Source organism: Solea senegalensis, linkage group LG6 (genome assembly GCF_019176455.1).
Source record: "Solea senegalensis isolate Sse05_10M linkage group LG6, IFAPA_SoseM_1, whole genome shotgun sequence".
Lineage (NCBI taxonomy): Eukaryota > Metazoa > Chordata > Actinopteri > Pleuronectiformes > Soleidae > Solea > Solea senegalensis.
In genome coordinates, this window is record NC_058026.1 from 13,018,900 (window position 1) to 13,041,056 (window position 22,157).

Consider the following 22,157-nt stretch of genomic DNA (forward strand, 5'->3'; position numbering starts at 1 on the left):
CTAAGTATAAACAGCACAATTTGCATATGTCGACTTATTCTGGAGACATTGATGCAAATACCTTTGACTGAAACACATCTCTTGGTGCTAAAGCAAAGCCCCGTGGTGTTTGTGTGGCAGTGACTGGCTGCCTGTAAGTGCTTCCTGTGATTTTGTGCTCAAGTGTGTTTATGCATGTGTGTTTTACAGTAATATCTCGAACCATGTGGGTGTACAGTACTTGACTGTTTTTATAGATGATGGAGTGTGGACCAAAACTTGGTTCAAATGAGGCAAACCTCAAACAGAGGAACTGGTTAAGATTTGACATGTGGTTAACAAATGAGAGAAAAATAGTGTATAATAATAATATGATAGATATATGCATAATAATATCAGAGGATACATTTTTGTTTGTGGTAGTGGTGGTTAAGTTATACAGTTATTATTTGATTTCTGTACAGATACCGTTGAGGATTAAATTATTAAATAAAAAAATATAAAAATAAAAGTATTTCCCAAGTGCTGTTTTAAACAGAGCAAAGAATTTTTAACACGGCTTTTTCAAACATCCTAGTTATATTTTTGGATACTTCCATGATTTGACTTTGCACACAGGAATTAAAACTACCAGGGTCAAAATGATTAGCCCCCTTAAGAACCGACCTTTTCATTGAGCCATAGCACAAACCACTGTTGTGCAATGATGGTAACGCTAAAAACATTTAAAATCAAGTTAAAACTGACGGCTATCTTCCAATTCACACACATAAACACATAAAATTGTCAGTAAGGGTTTGAGGGGTCACGTGAGAAAAAGGATTGTTGATGCTCACAAAGCAGGAGAAGGATACACAAAGTTATCACGGCGTTTCCAAGTGTCAAGAACTGGAGTGACTTGGTTTTTGTGTGCCAAGTACAAAAAATAAACTTACCAATAGCAAGTGGAGCAAGCAAAGTTGCGACGAAGAGCAGGCATCTGATCCACATGACGTCTGACGTTGACCCGGAAGTAGATGTGGAGGTACTTCCTGTTGAGCCCAGACGCTCTTGTGGTGAGCTGTTTCTCTCGCAGCTTAGTGTTCCTGACACCATACAGACCTGGAAATGGACCCACAGACACAGACTATTCACTCAAGTGCCATAGAAATACAGGTTCAAATGTTAAAATCTTTAATTGGATGCACGGTGTCCGTAACATGTACACAACTACATGTTACGCACACACACACACACACACACACACACACCTTTCATCTACATCCCAACCCACTTGACTCATCTTTGGCAAGCATTCCACCATTAACATTCACATTTTTACAAACAAACAAACATCTGTTTATCAGCCGCTTACAAGAGACTGGATGGAATTCACAGCATTGAACAGCCGAGCAGCGTTTGCACAAACTGAATCTAAAGAAAGAACTTGTTAAATATTCCCTCTCTAACAACCGTCCGATCATTACTGATGAACCGTTTGAACAACAACAACAACAACAACATGTTCTTACACTCAGAAGGTCTATGCAGCAATGGAAAGGGAAGTTTTCCCAACACTCTATTGCTCTGTTTGCTTTTAATGGCAGTTTGATGTTTTAACAAACAGCACTTTACTAAGGCTCCTGTAGACCTATGTCACAGAAGCCTAGACAGTAATCAATAATAATCTTAAACAATAGTGAGAGAAATACAGAGCACATGACAAGACTAAATAGTATAATAGTAACCCTCTATTCTCTAGAATATGAAGAATATGCAGGGGAAATAGAGTGGCAGTCAATAGACCGTCCTTGTACTTTATATATGTCAGTCAAATTAAAGTGATATATGGCTGAAAATCATCAAACTAATCACTTTCAGTTCATGTACATAGTGGACATACATGGACCTTATTTTTGACAGAAATGAGTAATTAGACATCTGTCATTATTTATGTGAGACTTCTGTTGTGGTATTTCCGTTCAGTAGCTGTGTAGCTTAGACTTAGACAAATCATATCGCCTCTAGAAACGAGGTATCGTGTGTGTAGTCAGGGGTTACTATAACAGCAGTTGCTTTAAGCAAAAAGGCTTTAATGGAACAGGAACGCTTCAATCATCAGGTGCAAACAAGACGGGAATGTGGATGCAAAGTGCCGCGTGAACGCCTCCGAGGAATAAGAAAATGTAAAACTCTGTTCCACGTGTAGAAAGCCACAGAAGCGTCCCTATGTCTGTCTGTTTCACTTTGTTGAAGATCATCCGGTACCAGATAAGTGGCTATAAAAGGCCAGTAAAACCTCCAAGGTGACATCAGCAGCCGCAGGTAAAACCACAGCTAATTATGATGAAGTGTTGTTAGTGCTCTGAGTTGGTGTCCCAAGTAACAGTTGATATAGTTGTGTCATTAAAACCGGGTTATATTATTTTTTATCAACCGTCCATACGTGAGGATATGAGGAAAAAGTGTGGAACTGACCTGACACTTCTATTTGTTATCAATAGCTACAGGTATTTGCTCATAAACAGGAAGTGAGACCCTTAGTTACTTTTGCATTTAAAAATTAGGTCTATAGTATAAAGCAGGCATATTAACCAGAGAATACTTTATTTTTTTACACACTTCTTATGCTCTATTTTGTCTGTAATTTTTTTTGACTGTAATTCTCTTGTGTCGTTGTGTTATTGTCTCCTATAGTTCATACTCTTTCCTTATTCCTTAGCAACTGTAATAAATCCCAAGTTCCCCCAGGGATCTATAATATATTTCTAATTCTGACTCTGACACGGAATGGTCAGTTGTACCGTTAGAACTATTTCTAAAAGGCATTTCAGGACACAAGCAAGTGGTTCATTATTATTAAGTTGGTTTTAGACCTTGAATCACCCTGCATTATGCCACTTGCTCTGATTTGTGGCATTTGCAGCGTCTGTACAGTTGAAATAAAGTGGTGTCCACGTGAATATGAAACAATGGGGAAAAAAAAAGTTACACAAATGCATATTTCACAAGGCAATAAGCCATATTCCAACAATCCATAAACACCAAAACAGTGAGGGGAATATAAGACAAGATACTAAATGTTGACACTGAAGAAAAACACAATATTTGCATAATGACAAGACTGTCTGTCTGTATCAGGACTCACTTCACTTGCTATTCCACATCAGTATCAAAGTATGAAATGTATGGATGTTCTAATCTAATTGTTCATTTCATGGTCTATCAGCGATAAACAATTAATGAGAGGATGGTCTATGAGATTAGTTACAGTAATGACTGGTAAGCATCATTTCTCCTGTTTTTCTAAACTGATTAAGCAGACCAGCATTGCTCAATCACTTGACCACTCGCTCATCCAATGACTAATTCAGTCACTTTTTCATCTTTCTACTATCGCAAGAAACTGGGTTTTCCCAACTCTTTCCATGCGGCCACTGCATGACTCACTTATAATGCAACACAGTCCTCCAAGTTCATGTCAAATAAACATCACTTCAAAGGTAACACTCGCCTTTTTTTCTTTTTCGGGCTCAATGTTCACTTTTCTCAAAGGGGCATGTAGCATTTATGTCTGTCTGTCTGTCTGTCTGTCTGTCTGAGAGAGGAAGGCCACACAGCCTGGGACAGATGGAGTGAAGCAGACAGCCAGGGCCATGGGAAATATATCATGTGTAACAGAGATTATTGATCAGTGTGACCATATCATTTTGGTCCAGTTGCGACAGGACAATAGCCAGCGAGCTCTGTCATACTGTGGCGGCAAATAGCTGTTTTGGCACCATCAAGAATACCAGATTTTGAATGGAGGCTACGCATACTGTTAGAATGACACAGGTGGCTTTGTAACAATACATCTAAAAAATCTACAAACAGGCGAAGAGGTTCACGTACACTACAAGATGACAACATTAAGGAATGGAGACAAACAGAAGGATCATTTTATGTCTTCAAAAGACTTTGAAAATAGCCAATAATGTGTCCTGTTGGTCATTTGTTTTGTACTGAATTATGAACATTTCTAAGAAATGCAACATCTGTTGATCTCCGTGACTCTCTGCCAACTGCACTTAATGAAATGTCTGTAAGAGAAAAACACCTGAAAATGTCCTTCAGCTGCTTCACTCAGTTCTGAGGAGTTTCCCCTGCTCTTTGTTGAAGCTGCATCTTCTATTCTTTGCTGCATTTTCCATCTTTTCTCTCCTCAAAATCTTTTCATATATTTCTGTATAATTTGTGGCTGACTCAAACTTTCCACAACAAGAGGGTGGCGCCGCCCTGCGTTTGACAGCTTGATTGACATCAGCCTAGCAGTCCCGCGGTGACAGCCGCCCTCCTTGTACAATCATTCGATCAGATGTATGCATTTACTTTCAGAAAAGCATCAGTCTAGAGCCGACTAAAATTCAATCAATAGGCTACTTTAGACCTTTTTTCTTTGTTCATTTGTAAGAGACTTCAGTATCACCAAACCTGATCAAGCTGGTCTCTTGATTTCATAAATGATTTTTCAACAAAACGTTTTTCAATCTGGCAGCAAAATTTTGTTTTACAGCCAAAAACGTAACCAACAGAGTAAGATTTTTAAGTAACTAAATATCCGGCGCTGCAACTGAATACACCAGAGTGTGATTTCCAATCTGCTAACAGTTCCCGACAAATCTCTAATGGCACCAAAGTGATACAACTACAATAGACTCTCATGCTTTATTCCCACCCTTGCTTTAACATCTCAACAGGCTGACCTGTTTTGATTGATTGGTCCCTAACTCGGTTGAACATGAGCAATCTGACCAGCTGCCCACATCCAGACACAGGAGGCATACACTGACATATGGCCGGACGCCACCAGCCACAGCATTCCACTGTTCCATAATTCAAAAGCTATTCCATCACAGCGTATGCTCCACCCGATCTCATCCATCAGTTAATTAACCCTCTCTTTTCCACCACCGCTCACAGTGTCTTCACAGACAATAGTCATGCAACAGCTTCGAGCAGTCCAGGATTAAGCCTCGCTCACATTACTCATGTTATGTTCATAATTCAGCAAAGCTACGCACTCCCATATGTTCTCATTGTCCAGAATGCTGCGACAAGCATGATCGCCCCAAAGCATTTCCCTGTTTCGATCAAATGTTTTGTCTCATTATCTTAATGTGTTGGTTGGTTAATATATTATTAATAAACAAGCGGTAATGGTGCTAATTATCAGAACATATGTGATGTGTTTACAGCCGGTATTCATCAGTTGATCGCACGCACACACACAAGGTCTGGCAATTGTCTTGTGCCCCATCTGAATGTGCGCCCTGATAAAAAAGATGAAATAATCAATTTATACATTTTAAAATGAATTCAGCATTGCTGGTTATATCTCAGTGGAGATCCCGCCTGGTGGATAAGCAGCATCTGCATAAAAACAAGCAGAAACATCAGCTCATAAGCGGGAACAGAGCAAAACAAGCAGCGGTCGGTGGATTCAAGTTTCCTTCCGTCCCCAGTTAAATCTCCTTTCGTTCAGAAATATTAACCTAGAGCACGTTTTTGTTTTATATATATATATATATATATATATATATATATATATATATATATATCATGTATATATATATATATATCATGTATATATATATATATACTGTATATCTGATATGTCAATCAGAAGTCTTAATTGAGCAAAATAAATTCAGTCATTAGTCTGGCAGAACCTGGTGTCTTTGCCGATATCCGATAACACATTGTCCGATATCGTGCCGATAATATTGTTTTTTACTAAATCAGAGGGATTCTTCTCCACTGTTTCTTGTAATTTTACCACACACCACTCAGACAATCTGCGCCTGGATTGTGCTACGTCGATTAGTGACATGGTTTCCATGCTCGTTGTTTTTCCTGCTCTGAATCTTCATTTCAGCTTTAACAGAGATGTTTTGCCGGGGCCACTACGCCTCCACACACTTTATCTCATGCATCCATGAGTTAACTGATGTTGGGCTGATTCTGTGCACTGAGGCAGTCTGACCCTGTAACAGTGTGTGTGTGTGTCCCTTAACGAGACTCGCGCCCGTCACCGCAGTCCTCATTCGGGGATTCTGTCCTTCACTAATGAGTGCTGACCGGACTTGACTGCATTGTCAACGGACGTCACGCATGCATGTGTGCACAAACATGCACATGTACACACACACACACACGCAATTAGCACTAGGAGACAAGATCCACTTCTCCCTCAGCCTACACACACAGTCTCACATGCATCCACACTGGGGGGCGTACACAGTACTTGCATTAGGAAATGCTGGTAATGTAATCGATGGTAGTGAAGCTAAAAAAAAACACTACATGTTGTCCCTAATTAGAGAAAACCATAAACGGGTGAGCTACAGTTTTGACATGAAAGATCATAACCTAATATTCTGTATGTTTAATTATAAGCAGTATATAAATACTGTATAGTTAGTTAGTCATACTAGCTCATTGTGCAGAAGACTCTCTCTTTCCCTCCCCCCTCTCCATTTTTCTTCATTTGTTTTTTCCACCTTGTCTTTTCTCTCTCTCGCTCTCTTTATTCTCTTCAGTTGTTCATTCTTTGCTCTGTTGGAGAGAAGTCTGAGCGGAACAAAGCTCAAGGGGCCATGCACCATGTTCAGTAAAATGGCATGTGTCTGCCAAGCTACGGTAAATTACCTCCAGTTGGCTTGCTAGGTTGGGTTTAACCACCATGGACCATGTCTGTGTGTGTGTGTGTGTGTGCACGTGTGTGCGTGCGTGCATGTGTGTGTATGTTCTAGGTATTACTCATGCTGTAGAGACCTAAATCTGTTTACACAGTCACATTATACTTGTCTTCCTTATGGGGACAAAAAGCAAATCCCTCTAATGTAAATGATTACATTTTTAAGGCAAAGACATGTTGCGTGGTTAGGTTAAGGTTAGGGTTAGGTCAGCAGCAGGGTTGCAGCAATATCCTAATAATTGATAATTATTCAATTACTAAATTCATTGTCAACTACTTTGATAATCTGTTTTTCCATTTTGGAATTTGTTCAATAATTAAAACAAGCTTTCTGATTTTTCAGATTCTTGAATGCGAATATTTTCATCATCGCTATATATATAATTACTTGCAGCTCTCGTCTCGGAGTACGTCTAAAGAAAATGAATGTAAGTCAACGGAACGTCGGGTACGTGCAGTATTAGTCTGGAAAGGGTGTAGACACCTCACGGTTTCACGTATGAAAATGCCTCTGAAAATGGAATTGGATAGACCTACAACGAATCAGACAATGATCCAGATGACGTATGCAGAGCGACAAAAAATGTCAACAAACATGCTTGTTGCTCCATGAAGCAAGTCCCTGAAAATGAAAGCAAGAGCTGAACCGAGAGACAGCTGCTCTTAGGCGGCCGCCATGTTGGATGTATACAAAAGCTGCTCGACGTGTTAAGCCCACCTCTACCGTCCCTGAGGTTTGTGATTGGTTCCCTTTTTAGGAGATTCTAGTGTCATTCTAATCAAAACTGTCCTAATCTTCCTACCTGAGCTGATGAAAACCACAACCACTCTTCTTTGTCACAAACATGAAGCTAATTTGGTAGTGTGGAACTGAAGAGATGACTAATCAGGCGTGTACCTGGTGGGAGTCCAGCCTGTGGCTTATCATAAAAGACAAAAGCACAAGACAAGTGCTACACACCAGGGGCTGAATGATACAAGGACAATAGCTAAGTACAATTTTTCTGACAGGTTCTGATCATGATATGATCTGCTATATCATTTTTACATAAGCTTCAGGACCGGTGTGTTGGAGTTAGTGGCATCTAGGCAGTAGTAAGTTTGCATAAAGCAACCAACTACATCCCATGGTAGACATGGAGACACCTTTTGTAATACAAAGGCCTTATTATAAGGTAAGGAAAAAACAGATTTTTAATTTTAATTTTAATTTTAATTTGAAACCATTAACTACTCTATATTGTAATGCAAGGTTGAGAACTTTCCGATATTCAATTGTATGGAACATGCATGTGATATTTTTTCAAAATGGAACAGAACATAGAACAAACAAAATATGGTGCAGTTAATTCAAGTGCAGTCTTTCCAATTGCAGTTTTGATTTGCAAAGAATGAATTACATCGCCCCAATCACACACGCACATCTACAATGAGCATAAACGCAAACGAACCACCATGGGTGAGTCTGCATAGAAGACCTGTTGCCCTGCGCTGGTGTCGCCTGAGATACTGATTGGCAGTGAGTGGACCCGCAGTGGGACCAGAGGCCCAGAGAAAACATACTGTCAGCTCACAGCAATCTGAATGCCCTGACATGTCGCCCACACCGCGTATCCGTACTGCTGCATGTACACCGGGTGTTTTGGGAGGGATTCACATACATGTCCGCTCAGGCCACATTAAAATCACGTTTAATAATGAGTCAATGTCACATGCTTGCGCTCACCAAACCTTGACTCAACAAGACAAACAGTCATTTTGAATCTATACATTTGGCTGGCGCAGTCAGATATTCAGGATGCTCCCACTGGCAGTTTTTAAACATGTACAGTGCACACACACACACACACATGCGTGGAAAAAGGTGGGTGAGGGGCTCGTTCAGTGTAGGAATGTGCACAATCGTCACTGTGCCCTGAAGACAAGTGGCCTGGCAGGCAATTTATTTTACACAGGCCTGGTTGTAAATCCTTTGTGTGGCTTCTCAGCAAATAACTGCAGAGTGCTGGAGTGCAGCCTTAAAGGTGTAGGTCACCCCCACATGTGACATGTCGTGGTCTCAATTTGATGTCATCTGATAATAACACGGCGGCTCAAAAGGAGTGATCTTATTCATCTTTGCGTTGATTTGAATGCGTCTGCATTTTTGTCTCCATAACTTAGTCACGGCGCTTGTTCAGTTTTGAACATATTAAATGGATAATAAAGCAGAATAAAAAGAGGCAGGGCGCATTTTCCTTCATTTGCATGTGGCATGAGAAAAAACTGCTGTGCATTTTTTTTTAGTTTGAAATGATCTATTCCTTCAAAATCATTTTCACTCAGACTACTTCAAAGCCCTGGGCTGAGAACCTCATCCTCTGCCTGCATGTTAGACATTCTATGCCCGTAAGAAAAATTGTCTTGGGAGGCTCTGGCTTTGACCAGACCACTGCAGTTTCCGCATGGCTGCCTCTAGCTGCTCTAACGACGCTCCCAGAAATTCAATGCACTGAAACCACCCTGAAAATCCACCGCCAGCGACCTCGTCTGTAAGGCACTGTTGTTTTGATTCCTCATCACCAGGACTAGACACCACGCTCTGTTCTGCTCTGAACTTTCTAATGCTCCAGTCTAATCAACTCTATGTGGCCTCCCTCCCTCGTGAGACCAGGGTATAAGGCTGAGCTGTGCAAGGAAGAATGGCACAAGAAGGAGAAGGACGTGGGGGGAGAAGACGAAGCAAGAGATACATGGATGAGGTCAGGAAGAGAGAAAAAAGGCAGAGGAAAATAGAGATGGAAAGATAGGATAAAGGAGGAGTGACAGAGAGATGGGGCAGAGAGGATGGCAGGAGGCAGCGAGAGAGAGGGAGTGCCAAAAGCGATTAGAGTGACTTGAGGAGAATCTTAAAGCAAGTTAATAACCGAGGGCGTTTATCTTTTTCATTCCTGTCCATCTGTAACTCTTAATATTTGGACAAAAGGTCATAAAGCGAAACCTAAAGAACCATAAAATAAGTAAACAAACGGGAGCAAGCGGTTGCTTTTGATGGAACAATGTCTAGAATGTAAGCGGCTGTGTTAGCCTAAGTTATTGTGGTTTTCTTTTGTGTTGCTTTATTTGCTATGATTGTTTTGTTTGTTGTTTTCTGTTTTGTTAGATATATGATGCACTTTATTACGTACTTATCGCGACAAACGGGGCAGATGTATTCTTCTTCTTTCTGCTCCCTTTCATTCAGAACATGGAAACTTTGTGTTATTTTAAATTGTTCCTTCCCTTTTTTCCATTTTTAAATAATTATGCTAATTTTGATTATCCCGTATCGCTCTACTTCCATTGCATTTTTAGCATTTAGCTTTTAAGGTAATAATCCCCTCCATTGTGTCTGAACGGCGAAGTCATAGCAGCTAATTTCATTGCAGCCTATTTCTCAGCGCTCTCAATGCCTTGTCTCCAAAATCTAGAGAAGGTTGATTGATACCAGGTTTCCTTGGCAAGCACCAAAGCAAGAAAAACAACACAAAATAAACAACCGAGACATATGCAAATGCACAAACACGAGTCAACAGTCGGCCGTTTGCGACGCGCACACACACACGCGCGTTTTAATGCTGCATGCCAGTGCAGTTGGGTAAGTCATGAGGAGAAGCTAATGGTTCGCAAAACGGGCTGTGATACAATCAATTATGTCAAGTAGAGAAGCAGTGATCCGGATTCCGCTGCCACTGTTGTATTTTTCTTCCTTTTGAGTCATCTGTCTCCTCCTTCATAGTACTCTCTCCTCCACTGCCATCTCCCTCTCTCTCCCTCTCTGTGACTGTGCTCTAAACCCAGTACTGTCACAGTGGATCCGTCAAAGCCGTGCCTCAAAGCCATAGGCAGAGAGGCAAAAAATGTGTGTGTCCGTGTGATTGTGATTTTAAGAGGAAAAGGAGAAGAGACAGAGAAAGGGAGAAAGTTGTGTCATCCAGCACAGAGAACAGCCACCTCAGCAGTGATTGTCGTATTCAAGAGGAGACAAACGGGCACCCATGACCTTGATGTACACCCTCCTAAAAGGGCAACATTTGGGTAGTAGTAACATAGTAACACGTTTTTTTATGTTGTCAATTATTTTTCAGTTCTTTCTTTACCACGTCACTTATTTTCATGCCCCTTAGTTATCTTTCATCGAGGCTGTTTTGAAGTCGTCTCCCCTAATGCTGCCTTTTTCTTTTTCCTCTGACGCCCTTTATCACGCACACTGCAATCCACCTCCTTCTCTTTGTTACTCTGGAACGAAGATAAAAAGAAAATGGTTGTTTCAAAGAACACTTCCGAAGATCCATCCATCCATTTTCGACCACTTTATCCTCCACAGGAGGGTCGCGTGGGGTTGCTGTGCCAATCTCAGCTGGGCTACACCCTGGACAGTTTCGCCCAGTCCATCACAGGGCCACACATAGAGACAAACAACCATTCACTCTTACACCTACAGTCAATTTAGAGTGTCCAATTGACCTAATCCCCATATTGCATGTCTTTGGACTGTGGGAGGAAGCCAGAGAACCTGGAGAAAACCCACGCACACATGGGGAGAACATGCAAACTCCATGCGGAAAGGCCGGGCCTTGTCCCTTCTGAAGATGCTCAGTATAAATAATGAGATTCCTACTATAAAGCAGTATGTGCTTTTCCTTTCCGAATGCTAGACATATCTCAATACACTTTCAGGAACGTGTGCACGTACAAAGCTTATTTCAGAATCAGCAATGTGAAGTTCAAAAACGTATTATGCAGATTTGCGACGGTTATGCGGATTTCTGCATAAGACATTAGAACTGAACATTTGCCTCTTGCATTGCAAAACAGATATGAACTCAGTATATCAGAGTCTTGAAACATTTATTCAAAAAGGCTTTTCTGGGGCGCTTACTGGGCCCTGTTCATAATTTAATAATGCATAAGTACCAACACTGGTGTATAAATATAAAAGGAGGCACTTAACGCTGGCTTGGACTGCTGAGAAAATGGTTTTAGAAATGCAGAGAGATCTAACTGAGAGAAGAGGACATTGTTTGCAGACTGTCACCTTAGCTCCGGCGTACGAAAAATGTGCTTGTGGACACAAAAGAAATATTCATTTCACAAATGTAGTAGAATAATGCTAAAACTGCCGTCTTTTGAGTCACTCTGACTGCTCCGCTGCACAGAGCAGTGGTGTGTGTAAAATGTCTCATGACAGATGTCCACAGTGATACGGGAGTATTTGTCAGCAAACATTTTGATTAGACGTTACACATTTCACTTCTCTCCAGAAACAAGAAATCGAAAAGAGAAAAAAAAAACTGAAGAAGAGATCTTCTTCAAAGTTAACTGGGATTGAAGAGGCACGGCGGTGCAAAAAAGATGTACCTAAAACAATAACACAAAAAATCAAGACAGATTACTGTTACCTGCTGAGCTGTGGTGAGTTTCAAGGGTAAAAATAGCTTCTTCTTTTTATTTAAGTTAAACATTTAGCTCTCTTGCCTTTGCAGCAAGAAGACCCGGTCAGCGCGAGGTCCTTTCTGCACAGCGTTTGCACGTTCTCCCTGCATGTGCATGGGTTTGCTCCAAGCTCTCCGGTTTCCTCCCACAGTCCCCCCCCCCCGTGACCCTCATGTGGAGGATAAAGCGGTAAAGATGGAAGTTAAACACTTGTCAGTCTATGGAGAAAGCTGTTAGCAATTATGGAAAGAGCTATCTACCACGATATGAAATGCATCCACGATCTCTCTAATCACAAACAATGGTGTTTAATATGCAAGCCTAAATAAGAACCGCTGCTCTGTGATTGCGAGGTAATGTGGGTTGTTTTTCGGGAACCAGCACAGGCCGCAACTGTTGCATTTTTGATAAGCTGTATCCATCACTTTTCAGCAATGGATGACACAGTGAGCGCCAGCAGGATGTATGGGTGGTGATTTTGAAGCAATCAATGGAGACAGGAAAGGTAAACACAGTGCTAAATGTCAGCTATAGTGATTGCGCCGCCACAATATCACCTCAGGGCGAGAGACCCAAATAACCAAAATCAATAACCTAATCATTTCATATTCAAATCACGCAGGCTAGCGGTCCGGAGCTTATTGCAGTTTCATATCCCTGGTGTGCTGATGTATTCCAATCAACAAACCAGTGCGGGCAGATGCATTGGAGAAACAGTAATTCAAAGGAGCAGTGGGTGGACCACAACCATTGTATCTGTAATACAATTTTTTTTAAATCATTTTCTGCATGTGATGCAGAGGTACATGTAACAGCTTGTTGTCATAAACAGTGTGTTGTGCTGTTATGTGATCCTACTGTAATACACAATAGAGCCATCTTTAAAGATGTATAAATCTATTTATTTGTGTCTTAAATAGGCTTTGCATGTTTTATATCGTTACCTAATATGGACACTGTGAATGTTCAAATGAAACAAGAAAGAGCAAATGACACTTGTTTCATCAATGGTTAATTGTGCCAGTGAGGGATGTTTTTAATCAAAAAAAAAACTTATCTCATATTCAGTTTGTAGGGAAAGGTCTCAAACATTGATTCCCTCTCAAAAATGCAGTAAATCTGGACAGATTCAAGCTCTGGAAACATGAGCAGACTTTGAGGATTACATATGGACAGATTAGAACATCTGAGAACATGTGCAGAAAACATGTCTTCTGTTTAGTCCTCTAATGGATGGATGTTGCAAGCTCCTCTAAACTCTAAAATTGGACCCAGCAACACACATGCTTCCATGCTATTTTTTATCGATTAAGGCCTCTTTTTGTTAAAAAACAGAAAAAGAAGCAACGTGTGTATTTACATTTTGACATTTGATGTGTTTTAGCACTTTTGTGCGCCTACGTGTGTCGTACAAACCTTCTCCGACTGGATGCCAGCATGTATTAAAACAAGTCTGTAATACTTAACTAACTAGTGTTATTGTTGAAATTTGTGTTGAAGCACCCAAATAGAACAACAAATCTCCACAGTATGCGCCGGGGACAACTGAACTGGTAAACAGACAACATGGAGGGAAAACATCTGTCGGTGCATCTGCTTATCATCACACCAAGCCCATTGGAAATCTACATTCACAATACAGTCAGCCGTACACAATTAGCACTGGTTCATAAACAGAGCACCATAAACAGGAGAGGAAAAGACACAGTGGGGAGGAGGACGTCATAGTAGCTGCCATAACTTGTTTTGTTTCATACAGACTTCACACAAATAAGATGGCTCATCCTTCCAGGGAGACAGTGGCTCTAAATAGCAGCTTCATCCAGGTTGTTGACAAAGAGAAGCTCCATGGGCTATTCCCAGTTGTAGCGTGTGTGTGTGTGTGTGTGTGTGTGTGTGTGTATTTGTCTATAATGTGGAGGGTGTGTTTGGGGTGGCTCCAATACACTCCGGTGGCAATGGATTTGTGTTCACAAGAGGTGTGCATGTGAGTCTTTGTTCACAAACTTACGCCAGTGTTGGTGTGTGCGTTCCAGGTATTACTCGTTTTGTGGGGACCTAAATCTCACAGTCACGTTACGGCGACTTCCTCTTCCTTATGGGGACACAAAGCAAGTCCCAATAATGTAAATTATTACATTTTAAGGTGAAGACATGTTGGTGAGGTTAGGCTTAGGCCAGTAGGAGCTATGGTGAAGGTTAGAGTAAGTGTTCAGGAAATGAATGTGAATCAGTGTAATGTCCTCTGAAGTCATGGAGACCAGACTGTGTGTGTGTGTGTGTGTGTGTGTGTGTAGGTGTGTGGAGTGCAAGAGCAGGTGTTTGCTCCTCTGGTGCTCTGTCTCGATCTTGGGATGGAAAAAAAGATGCATGAGGGACACACAGGTGTCTGGAGTGCAGTACTTTAACAATAAATGGCAAAGTTGAGATCAACAGAGTCCATTGTGATTGTAACTCATGCACCAAACACCAAATTTATGCAATGAAAATGAGCAACTCACGGCGAGAAAATGTCACGCAATTGTAAACTATCAAGTCTCGTGCCTTATTTACCACGGCCCATTGACTGAGAAGAGCACAATAATGTTTGCATGAATGGTTAAGGGGTCGCTGAGCGGGAAGGAAGACGGACCACAGTCCCATATTAACACAGCCACACCTGGGAGCTGCACGGCGACAGCAGCGCAGTCTCACACTATTGGGCACCGAGATGCTCCACTGGAACGTTTAAAGGTTAAGTGCCCAGAGGTCACAGCCCTGATGGCGGTTGCTGAGGGATTTAAACTGCCAGGATTTTCACAGCTACTGTACTACTCAGATTTTAAACTGTGACCTTTCAGTCACAAGCTCATTTCCTCTGAGCCTATCTGTTACTGCAGGTCAATACATGAGTGGTGAGGCGAAATGTGAAGATGGTGCCCTGAGATAGTCACGGTCTTCCACCACTCAGTTATTTGTATCTTCTTCTTTTTTGATGGATGGATGGATGGATGGATGGATGGATAGATAGATAGATAGATAGATAGATATTTGTGTGTGTTTGTATGCATGCACACATCCATGTGTGCTCATATAGGGAAGGAGCCTGAGTCTAATTGCATAGGCCCATCTGCTGTTTCTGGGAAACAGACTTGCAGACACAAACATTAGAGACACAAATTTGCACGCGCATACACACACACACCCATGTACACACAGTGCCTGCCTCAAAGCTTTCAACTTGGACCCTGGACAATCTGCATCCATCCTCTGGCAGCTGTGTGGACGACATATGACTGGCATGGTTCACAATATGGACTCTATTGTCTCGGGACAAAGGCCTCTCCACTCGAGGCAAAGGTCACATTATCAAACAATAAGCTTGTATTCTTTGGGGGTGATGACAGGGCAGCAAAGGTTCTGTTTGTGTACGTGAGTGCGAGTGTGGGCCTGTGTGTCTTATTTTGTCGGACTGGACAAAAAAACACTGACAGTAATGATCAAAATGCCTTTTTTTAATAGCACGACAGCAAATGTTCAATCTAAATTGATTGCTTGAATATATATATATACAGTATATACTGTAGATATACGTATATATACATTTTGGGGCAGCCCATAGCCCACAGCCTAAATGAACCCCAGCCACTGAGGTTGCCACATACAGTATTCCTTGTGCCAAGTCCCATGCAAAGATAAATAGGAGTGTTGTGTCAGCAAGGGCATCTGGCGTAAAAACTTCTGCCAAATCAAATATGCAGATTGTCCACTGTGGGGATGATTTTTGTCTTGAATTTAGGTCACACTGCCCAGCCCTAATTTAAAAATGTTTAATACATCATCCTATAATCATCCTCAACTTTGTCCAAGAGAAATGAAATGTCACTTCTCTTGTTTCAGGGGAAGATAACCTCATTGAAAGAGTCAAGTTTTCTCACTTTTCACAATTTTCACACCTAGTTATCAATGATATGTTTGGAATGACTGTCCAGATGTGTCTTCATCTGCTTATTCTCTCCGTGCATTCACGCCGCATGTGCACTGCGCTGCGATTCGACTCATTTTACATGAACTCATTGTTAAACGCCTGTGGAACGGATACAGATTGTATTTCCTTTTATTTATTTAAATATTGTATTTCAGCATTCTCATTAGTAGGCTGGCAAATGAGGGCTTTACGTTTGTGTGTGTGTGTGTGTGGAGAGGGAAACACCTGTTTCAGGCAGAGAAAGAAAAAAGCACATCCCTCATATGAAGACTGATATGTCCCCTTTCCTGTTGTTCTTTCTATTCAGTCATTGTTCCCGAGAAATAGGGACGAAATGCAGCCTTGATCTCACAGAATCAGGTTTCAAAACAAGTTTTCCAGAGTCATGCGAGAGTCAAGGAAGGAAAGCATGCAGGGTGAGACAAACTGGACAGGAAGTGCAATAAAATGGCCTTACAGACATACAATACACACGTGCACACACACATGCGTGCACACGCTTAAAAAAAAGAAATAAAAATCAACCAATGACCCAATATTTAATCACACGATTGATACTTTCTCATTACTCGTCGTGTTGTAATTTAGTTGTTTCACACATGTTGAAGAGCAATGGAAATGACCTTGAGCCATAAAAACATAAAACCTAACTAAGTACATACTCAGTAGCCGGGAAAAACGGCACCGAAACGTAGAGGAAGAGAGAGATCAATAAAGAATAGGATCCCATGAAAACATGGCCTCAGGGTTTTCTACAGCAAAGATGCAACCTATTTCTCCTCTTAGTGAAAAAGTGGCGTCTGCTGGGATATTTTGACTAGCTGTCAATACCCGCAGAACTGCACCCTCTTCCATCATCAATAAACTGGATGTGCAATTCATCAGCCCGACTCTAGGAGACAGTGTTTCTAATTAAAAAGGAGCTTGTAAATTCGACATTTTACAGGCCCAGCTCAGCTTGTAAATACACTGTAAATAAGTTGCAGTGAGTGGCTTCATGGGCAAATGAAGGTCTGAGGTTGTTGGTTAAACTCCTGTTGATGCCTCTAAGGAAGGCGAGACTTTGGCAGGTGCACTGCAATTAATGTGGTATTTATTTAAGTCACTATTCTATTGCATTCTGCTCTACTACACACTTTGCTGGGTTCACTGCACATTGCACGCTCTTCTGTTCTTTGTTTTGTTTCGTTTTGTTTGTTGGTGTTTTTCTTTTTTTCAGCCCGATGGGTCATATCTGATATGATTAGCTGTTTGAGCAGACACATTTGTTGGGCCAATTAGAGCACTTCCTGGCACAGATGGAACCTAGGGATCTCCAGGGAGAAAGCTGGGTCTTATTTGGGTTCTAAAAAAGCATAACGTATACTGTAGAGTCGGCAAAAAAAGCACACCAGGTGTGTGTCTGTGTGTGTGTATTATTTGCGTGACTACTGCCTAGGCCTGAATAAGCCTGCTATAAATAAGACTCCATTTTGAGTCAGCCTCACCGGTTACATCTTCAAAATTACACAAAATACAAAGTTTGTATTAGACATACATAATAGTCTTACCTGTTTTAATGTATTTTGCTCTCTGAACGTGAAATGAAACCCCAGAGAATCATATCTCAATGGCAGCTGGACGTCCTAGTCCTGGAGAGACGGTCAAAGAGGGACAGAGAGGGAGAGCAGAAGGTGTGTGACAGAGAGGCAAAGGGAAAGAGGGACAAAAGTTAGGACTTATTTGAGCTCAGTCGACTGAAATCCACAATAGAGACAGATAGCCATAATATGCAGTGAGTGTGGGGGGCACTGTGAATAATAGCCCCTTCCAGATTGTGTGACTTGCCATAACCCTCTAAAACACAAGAACCAGACAGTTCACAAGCCTCTCTTTTTGCTCAATGATTGCTTGTTTAGTGTTTGCGTGTCTTCGTGTGCACATGCACATGCATGCATGAGTGTGTGCGTGCTCTGCCTAACAATGACCTGTTACATGTCCGGATATCAAAGTCTATAATAGTCTCTGTGCTTGTTGGCAGTTTACAGCTAAAAAAGCTTTTTCGTGTCATGATAACTGGTTTATATGGGTGGCATTTCGCTGCCAAATGCCAGATAAATTTTTTTTGAAAGGGAAATTGTTAGTTCTGTTACTAGAATGCCGAGTGGCAGATATTCACACTTAGAATGTGTCTCTAATTTTTTTCCCATCTGTGCCTTATCTTGCCATTCTCCTACACTATGTACATTTGTTCATCGGCTCCCTCTATTCTTCTGTTTCTCTTGCTCTCTTTGGTATTTCTGGGATGAATAATACTTTTTGTGCCAAGAATAGTCTTTTACCTCTTTTAAACAAGCTGTGAGACGATTGTACTGATGTATTTACCCCCTAGTTATTATCAATCATTTCAAAAATATAATGTCCCAACTGTGTGGTAGGCATTTGCAGCCATCACTGGCATGGAGCAGTTGTGGCGACCCTCGCTGTACATTTGCTTTTTTAATTTCCTGTGTTAACTTATGTAATATTTATGGTGTATGAATCGCAGCACATCAGATTTTATTTTCAAAATTTGATCAACCCAAAAAAGCAGAAGAAAATATGTACTATTTTTATAGCAGTTTTTGTAAGTGGACATTTTTGTCCTTGGCGACTTAAGAGGGGAGTACATTTTAAATCTGATGTTACACAAAACTATAAATGCTTCAAAGTCAATATTTTGGCTAATCTTTGACATATTCGATGGTAAAAGCCTCCAAATGATTGAATGTTTGGTAGTTTTCAGCAGGACTGATGCAGAAGAAAAATATTAATTTAATTAATTAATTAATTTATTACAATTCTTGGAAGTGACCATTTTTGTCATGTAATGACTCAAGTGTATGGTGAAAAAAGAATTCACAGTGTGACTGTCTGTATTGTGACTGACATTGCACATTAGTTTGTGTGTGTGTGTGTGTGTGTCCTGGCTTTAGTGCTGTAAGTTGTGTGCGTTTGCAGAGTATGCATCTATATTCCGCTGCCTTGAAATTTCCTGTTCCCTGCATGCCGAGCAAGATTTTCCTAGACGGGCAACAATAAGTGCATTAACATAACTGTAATTCACAAAACATACACATCTATGCAGAGTGTCGGAGCACGGACCTCTGTGAAGCTCACAGGCAGTGATGTGCAGTAATTGGGTCTATTAACCAGTACAGGAGACTGAGAGCAATATTTCAGTGGTGGGCAGGCACCACAACAAAAGTGTGTTTCCATGCGTCCATATTTATGCAGGTAAGTGTTTATATACCCCAGTATTTTGCTCTGTCCACATATACTACACTGAGGGAAAATTGACAGGAGGACGGCTGAGTATGTGCATCAACGTATATGTGATGCACTGTGATTTTGGGGGTTTTTTTATGCTGAGAAGGAATTAAATCCTAATTGTGTTCTCTTTTCACTGCTCAGAAGCCAGAGGTCAACAGCTTGCCGGTCTGGAAACTTGTATCTGGATGAATAAAAACATGTTTTGCCTACAGCCACAACAGATCAGTAGTATCAACGTTACATTTATATTTGATCTACAGATTGTGTAGGGCTTGAAAGCTTGACGGGTGAGACAAGATTTTGAGGTTTGCGCGGTGTCGGTACATGCAAGAGCTTTTGAGAAACTACAGTGAAAAAGAAAGCTACAGCATATTATAGCATAATGCAGTCTTTTCCCCCTGCTGCTGTTATCCATTTCATTAACAGATGTCGGAGTTATTTGTCTATATTGATATTGCTTAACAGAAATCTTCATTTATTTTTTTTAAAGAATCTGACGGGCAAGCTAGAATATATTTTTCAGGAAGTGAGTTATTCGACAACCATTTTGAGAGCAGGTTAGGTTTCAAGCGTATAACAGGAGATAGAGGCAATATTTTTTTTTTTTTTTTGATCAAATGAAGGAGAGTGGCTCCTCGGAGAGCAACCAGAAGAAACAACAGGCATACAGAGAGATTTAGATGGGAAAACGGTGAACGCTTAAAGCTTCCACAAAGAGCTAAAGAAGGGCTCTGGTCAGGTTTTCAGTGAGCGAATGCCTGAGCCTGACTGAGCAGTGGTTGGACGTGATGAGAAGAGGAAACAGGATTTCTATTTATTTATTTATTAAGTCTCTGGGCTCAGTGTCTTCCCGAATAAAAAAAAAAAAAACATATAGTGGATTTTATGTGATAGATGCTGACCATTTTCTCACAGTAAAACAATAGTGTTTTCTATTATGAGAAGCTGTGGTTGTATTGATGTTCTGTGTCGCCCCCATTACTCATGAGCGCACTGTATGTAATTAGGATGACTCTACAGTATGCTTTCATGATGGTTTTTTATGTATTACCCTTTGTAATTATGCTTTGGACAACACGCTGTGTTATAAGACAGAAATTGTGTTGATGCCTGCTGGTGGAAATTTATGGCGCTTCCAAATGAAGCAATGTGAGGGTGGTGTTCATTTGAAAACCACCATTCTCCCTCTGGGCCTCACATTAGACACTGGCATCAAGAATATGGAGCAATAGTGTCTATGGTCTATCTGGGCGTAAAATTAAAGACTCTTGTCTGTGACCCACATAAATCTTTGAAAAAAAACAGGGAAGGAGAAAGAGTGGGAACAAGCGAGGGAGCTGTACATAATGAAACAAAAAAACTGGTTGATTTGTCCAGTTATTCTGAACTGTTGAACTGTAATAAACCGTAGTCAACCTTGGACAATGAAATCTTCCAATACATGGGTGCTCTTATACACCAAGACACTCACACACAAAGGAAAAAAGTCACACATCAACATAGATCATTCTACGCATAAACATCGCTTACAGTAATTGCCTGGCATTGACATTACACAAGGATTGATTTTAAAATTAGATGCTGATGCCATAACACTTTTACTTTACAACAAAGGCACTGGACCAATACCTTCTCATTCTCATCTCAACACATGTGATGGATGCCATCATGCATAGGGCTTTTGAGGAAGGAGCCAACCTGAGGGTCCAACATTTCTGTAGGCACGCAGCGGGAGAACGCGTGCGTACGATCTCTCACATGGTTAGAAAACAGACACGTGGTCCATGTAAGTTATTGCCGTGGGCCCACAGGCCAGTGTGGTACTCATTTGTCTTGGTGTGACACTATCAGGCTCTCGTGCGAAACAGAGCGGTGGTAAAATGGTTTTATTGCGAAATGTGAGGGATATGTCAGGAATAAATTGACGGGTGCTGATTCATGCCAAAGAGGCATGTTGCTTTTATCTCGACTACATTAATGTCCCCTGGCAGAAACTAAACCACACCACTTATAACACATCGGGAATGTGCTAGAAGTAGCCAAGCAGATTTAAGCTCCGTTCTCACAGTTATTCACTCGCCAGTCAAAATGGGTTTCAACCTGAGGCTGCGTGAAGTGCTATATTTAGACTTAAGCGAGGGCTAGTCCGCTAAATAACACACGGGAGAGACACAAAAGTGTGCACATGATGTAAACATACATTTTCGAGCCACCGATCGCGACTCTATCTGTTAATATCTTTGCGCCATCAAGCATGAGCGTCTCGTCATCCTTGCCCTCCTCCAGCCCATCATACTGCACCATCAACAAAGCACCAGATCAATATTCCCTGGCACATATTCTCACTCTCAAAGACCTGGAATGAAAATGCCATTCGATATCAATCAAGATCACAGCTATGCCACTGAACAGGCAATAAATGACAATGTTGTTTGTTTGTTTTTAATTCACCATCAAATGGGCAGTCGCATCAAAGCACTTTAAGTCAGATCCCCCCCCGGTTAATGCTGAAAGGAACCAGATGAACAGGGAGTGGAAGATGTATGTAATGCAGTTAAAGTAAAGCCCAGTAAGCAGGAAATTTAAGAGGGGCCTGGGGATGATGGTATTACAGCAGATGCTGATTGTGGACATTCTGCTGCAGAAGAAAAAGATATGGAAAATATCACTGGATCTAGTGTGCCGGATGTGAGAGGTGTGGAATCTCTTACGTCCAATCTCAACAATTCAACAATTGGGTCGAAGGAA

At 41.1% G+C, this 22,157-nt stretch overlaps 1 protein-coding gene across 9 annotated transcripts in view; it reads right to left on the reverse strand.

Moving 5' to 3' along the window:
• The window catches only part of adgrl3.1 (adhesion G protein-coupled receptor L3.1), a 107,855-nt gene that overhangs the window by 79,800 nt on the left and 5,898 nt on the right, over nucleotides 1-22,157 (reverse strand). For all 9 annotated transcript variants that reach the window (XM_044027703.1, XM_044027695.1, XM_044027702.1 and 6 more), the window contains exons 2-3: nucleotides 17,669-17,749; nucleotides 915-1,080 (exon numbers count right to left, since the gene is read on the reverse strand). In XM_044027703.1, the coding sequence (XP_043883638.1) occupies nucleotides 915-1,074 (160 nt within the window). In that variant the 5' untranslated portion in view covers nucleotides 1,075-1,080; nucleotides 17,669-17,749. The remainder of the gene's footprint in view (nucleotides 1-914; nucleotides 1,081-17,668; nucleotides 17,750-22,157) is intronic.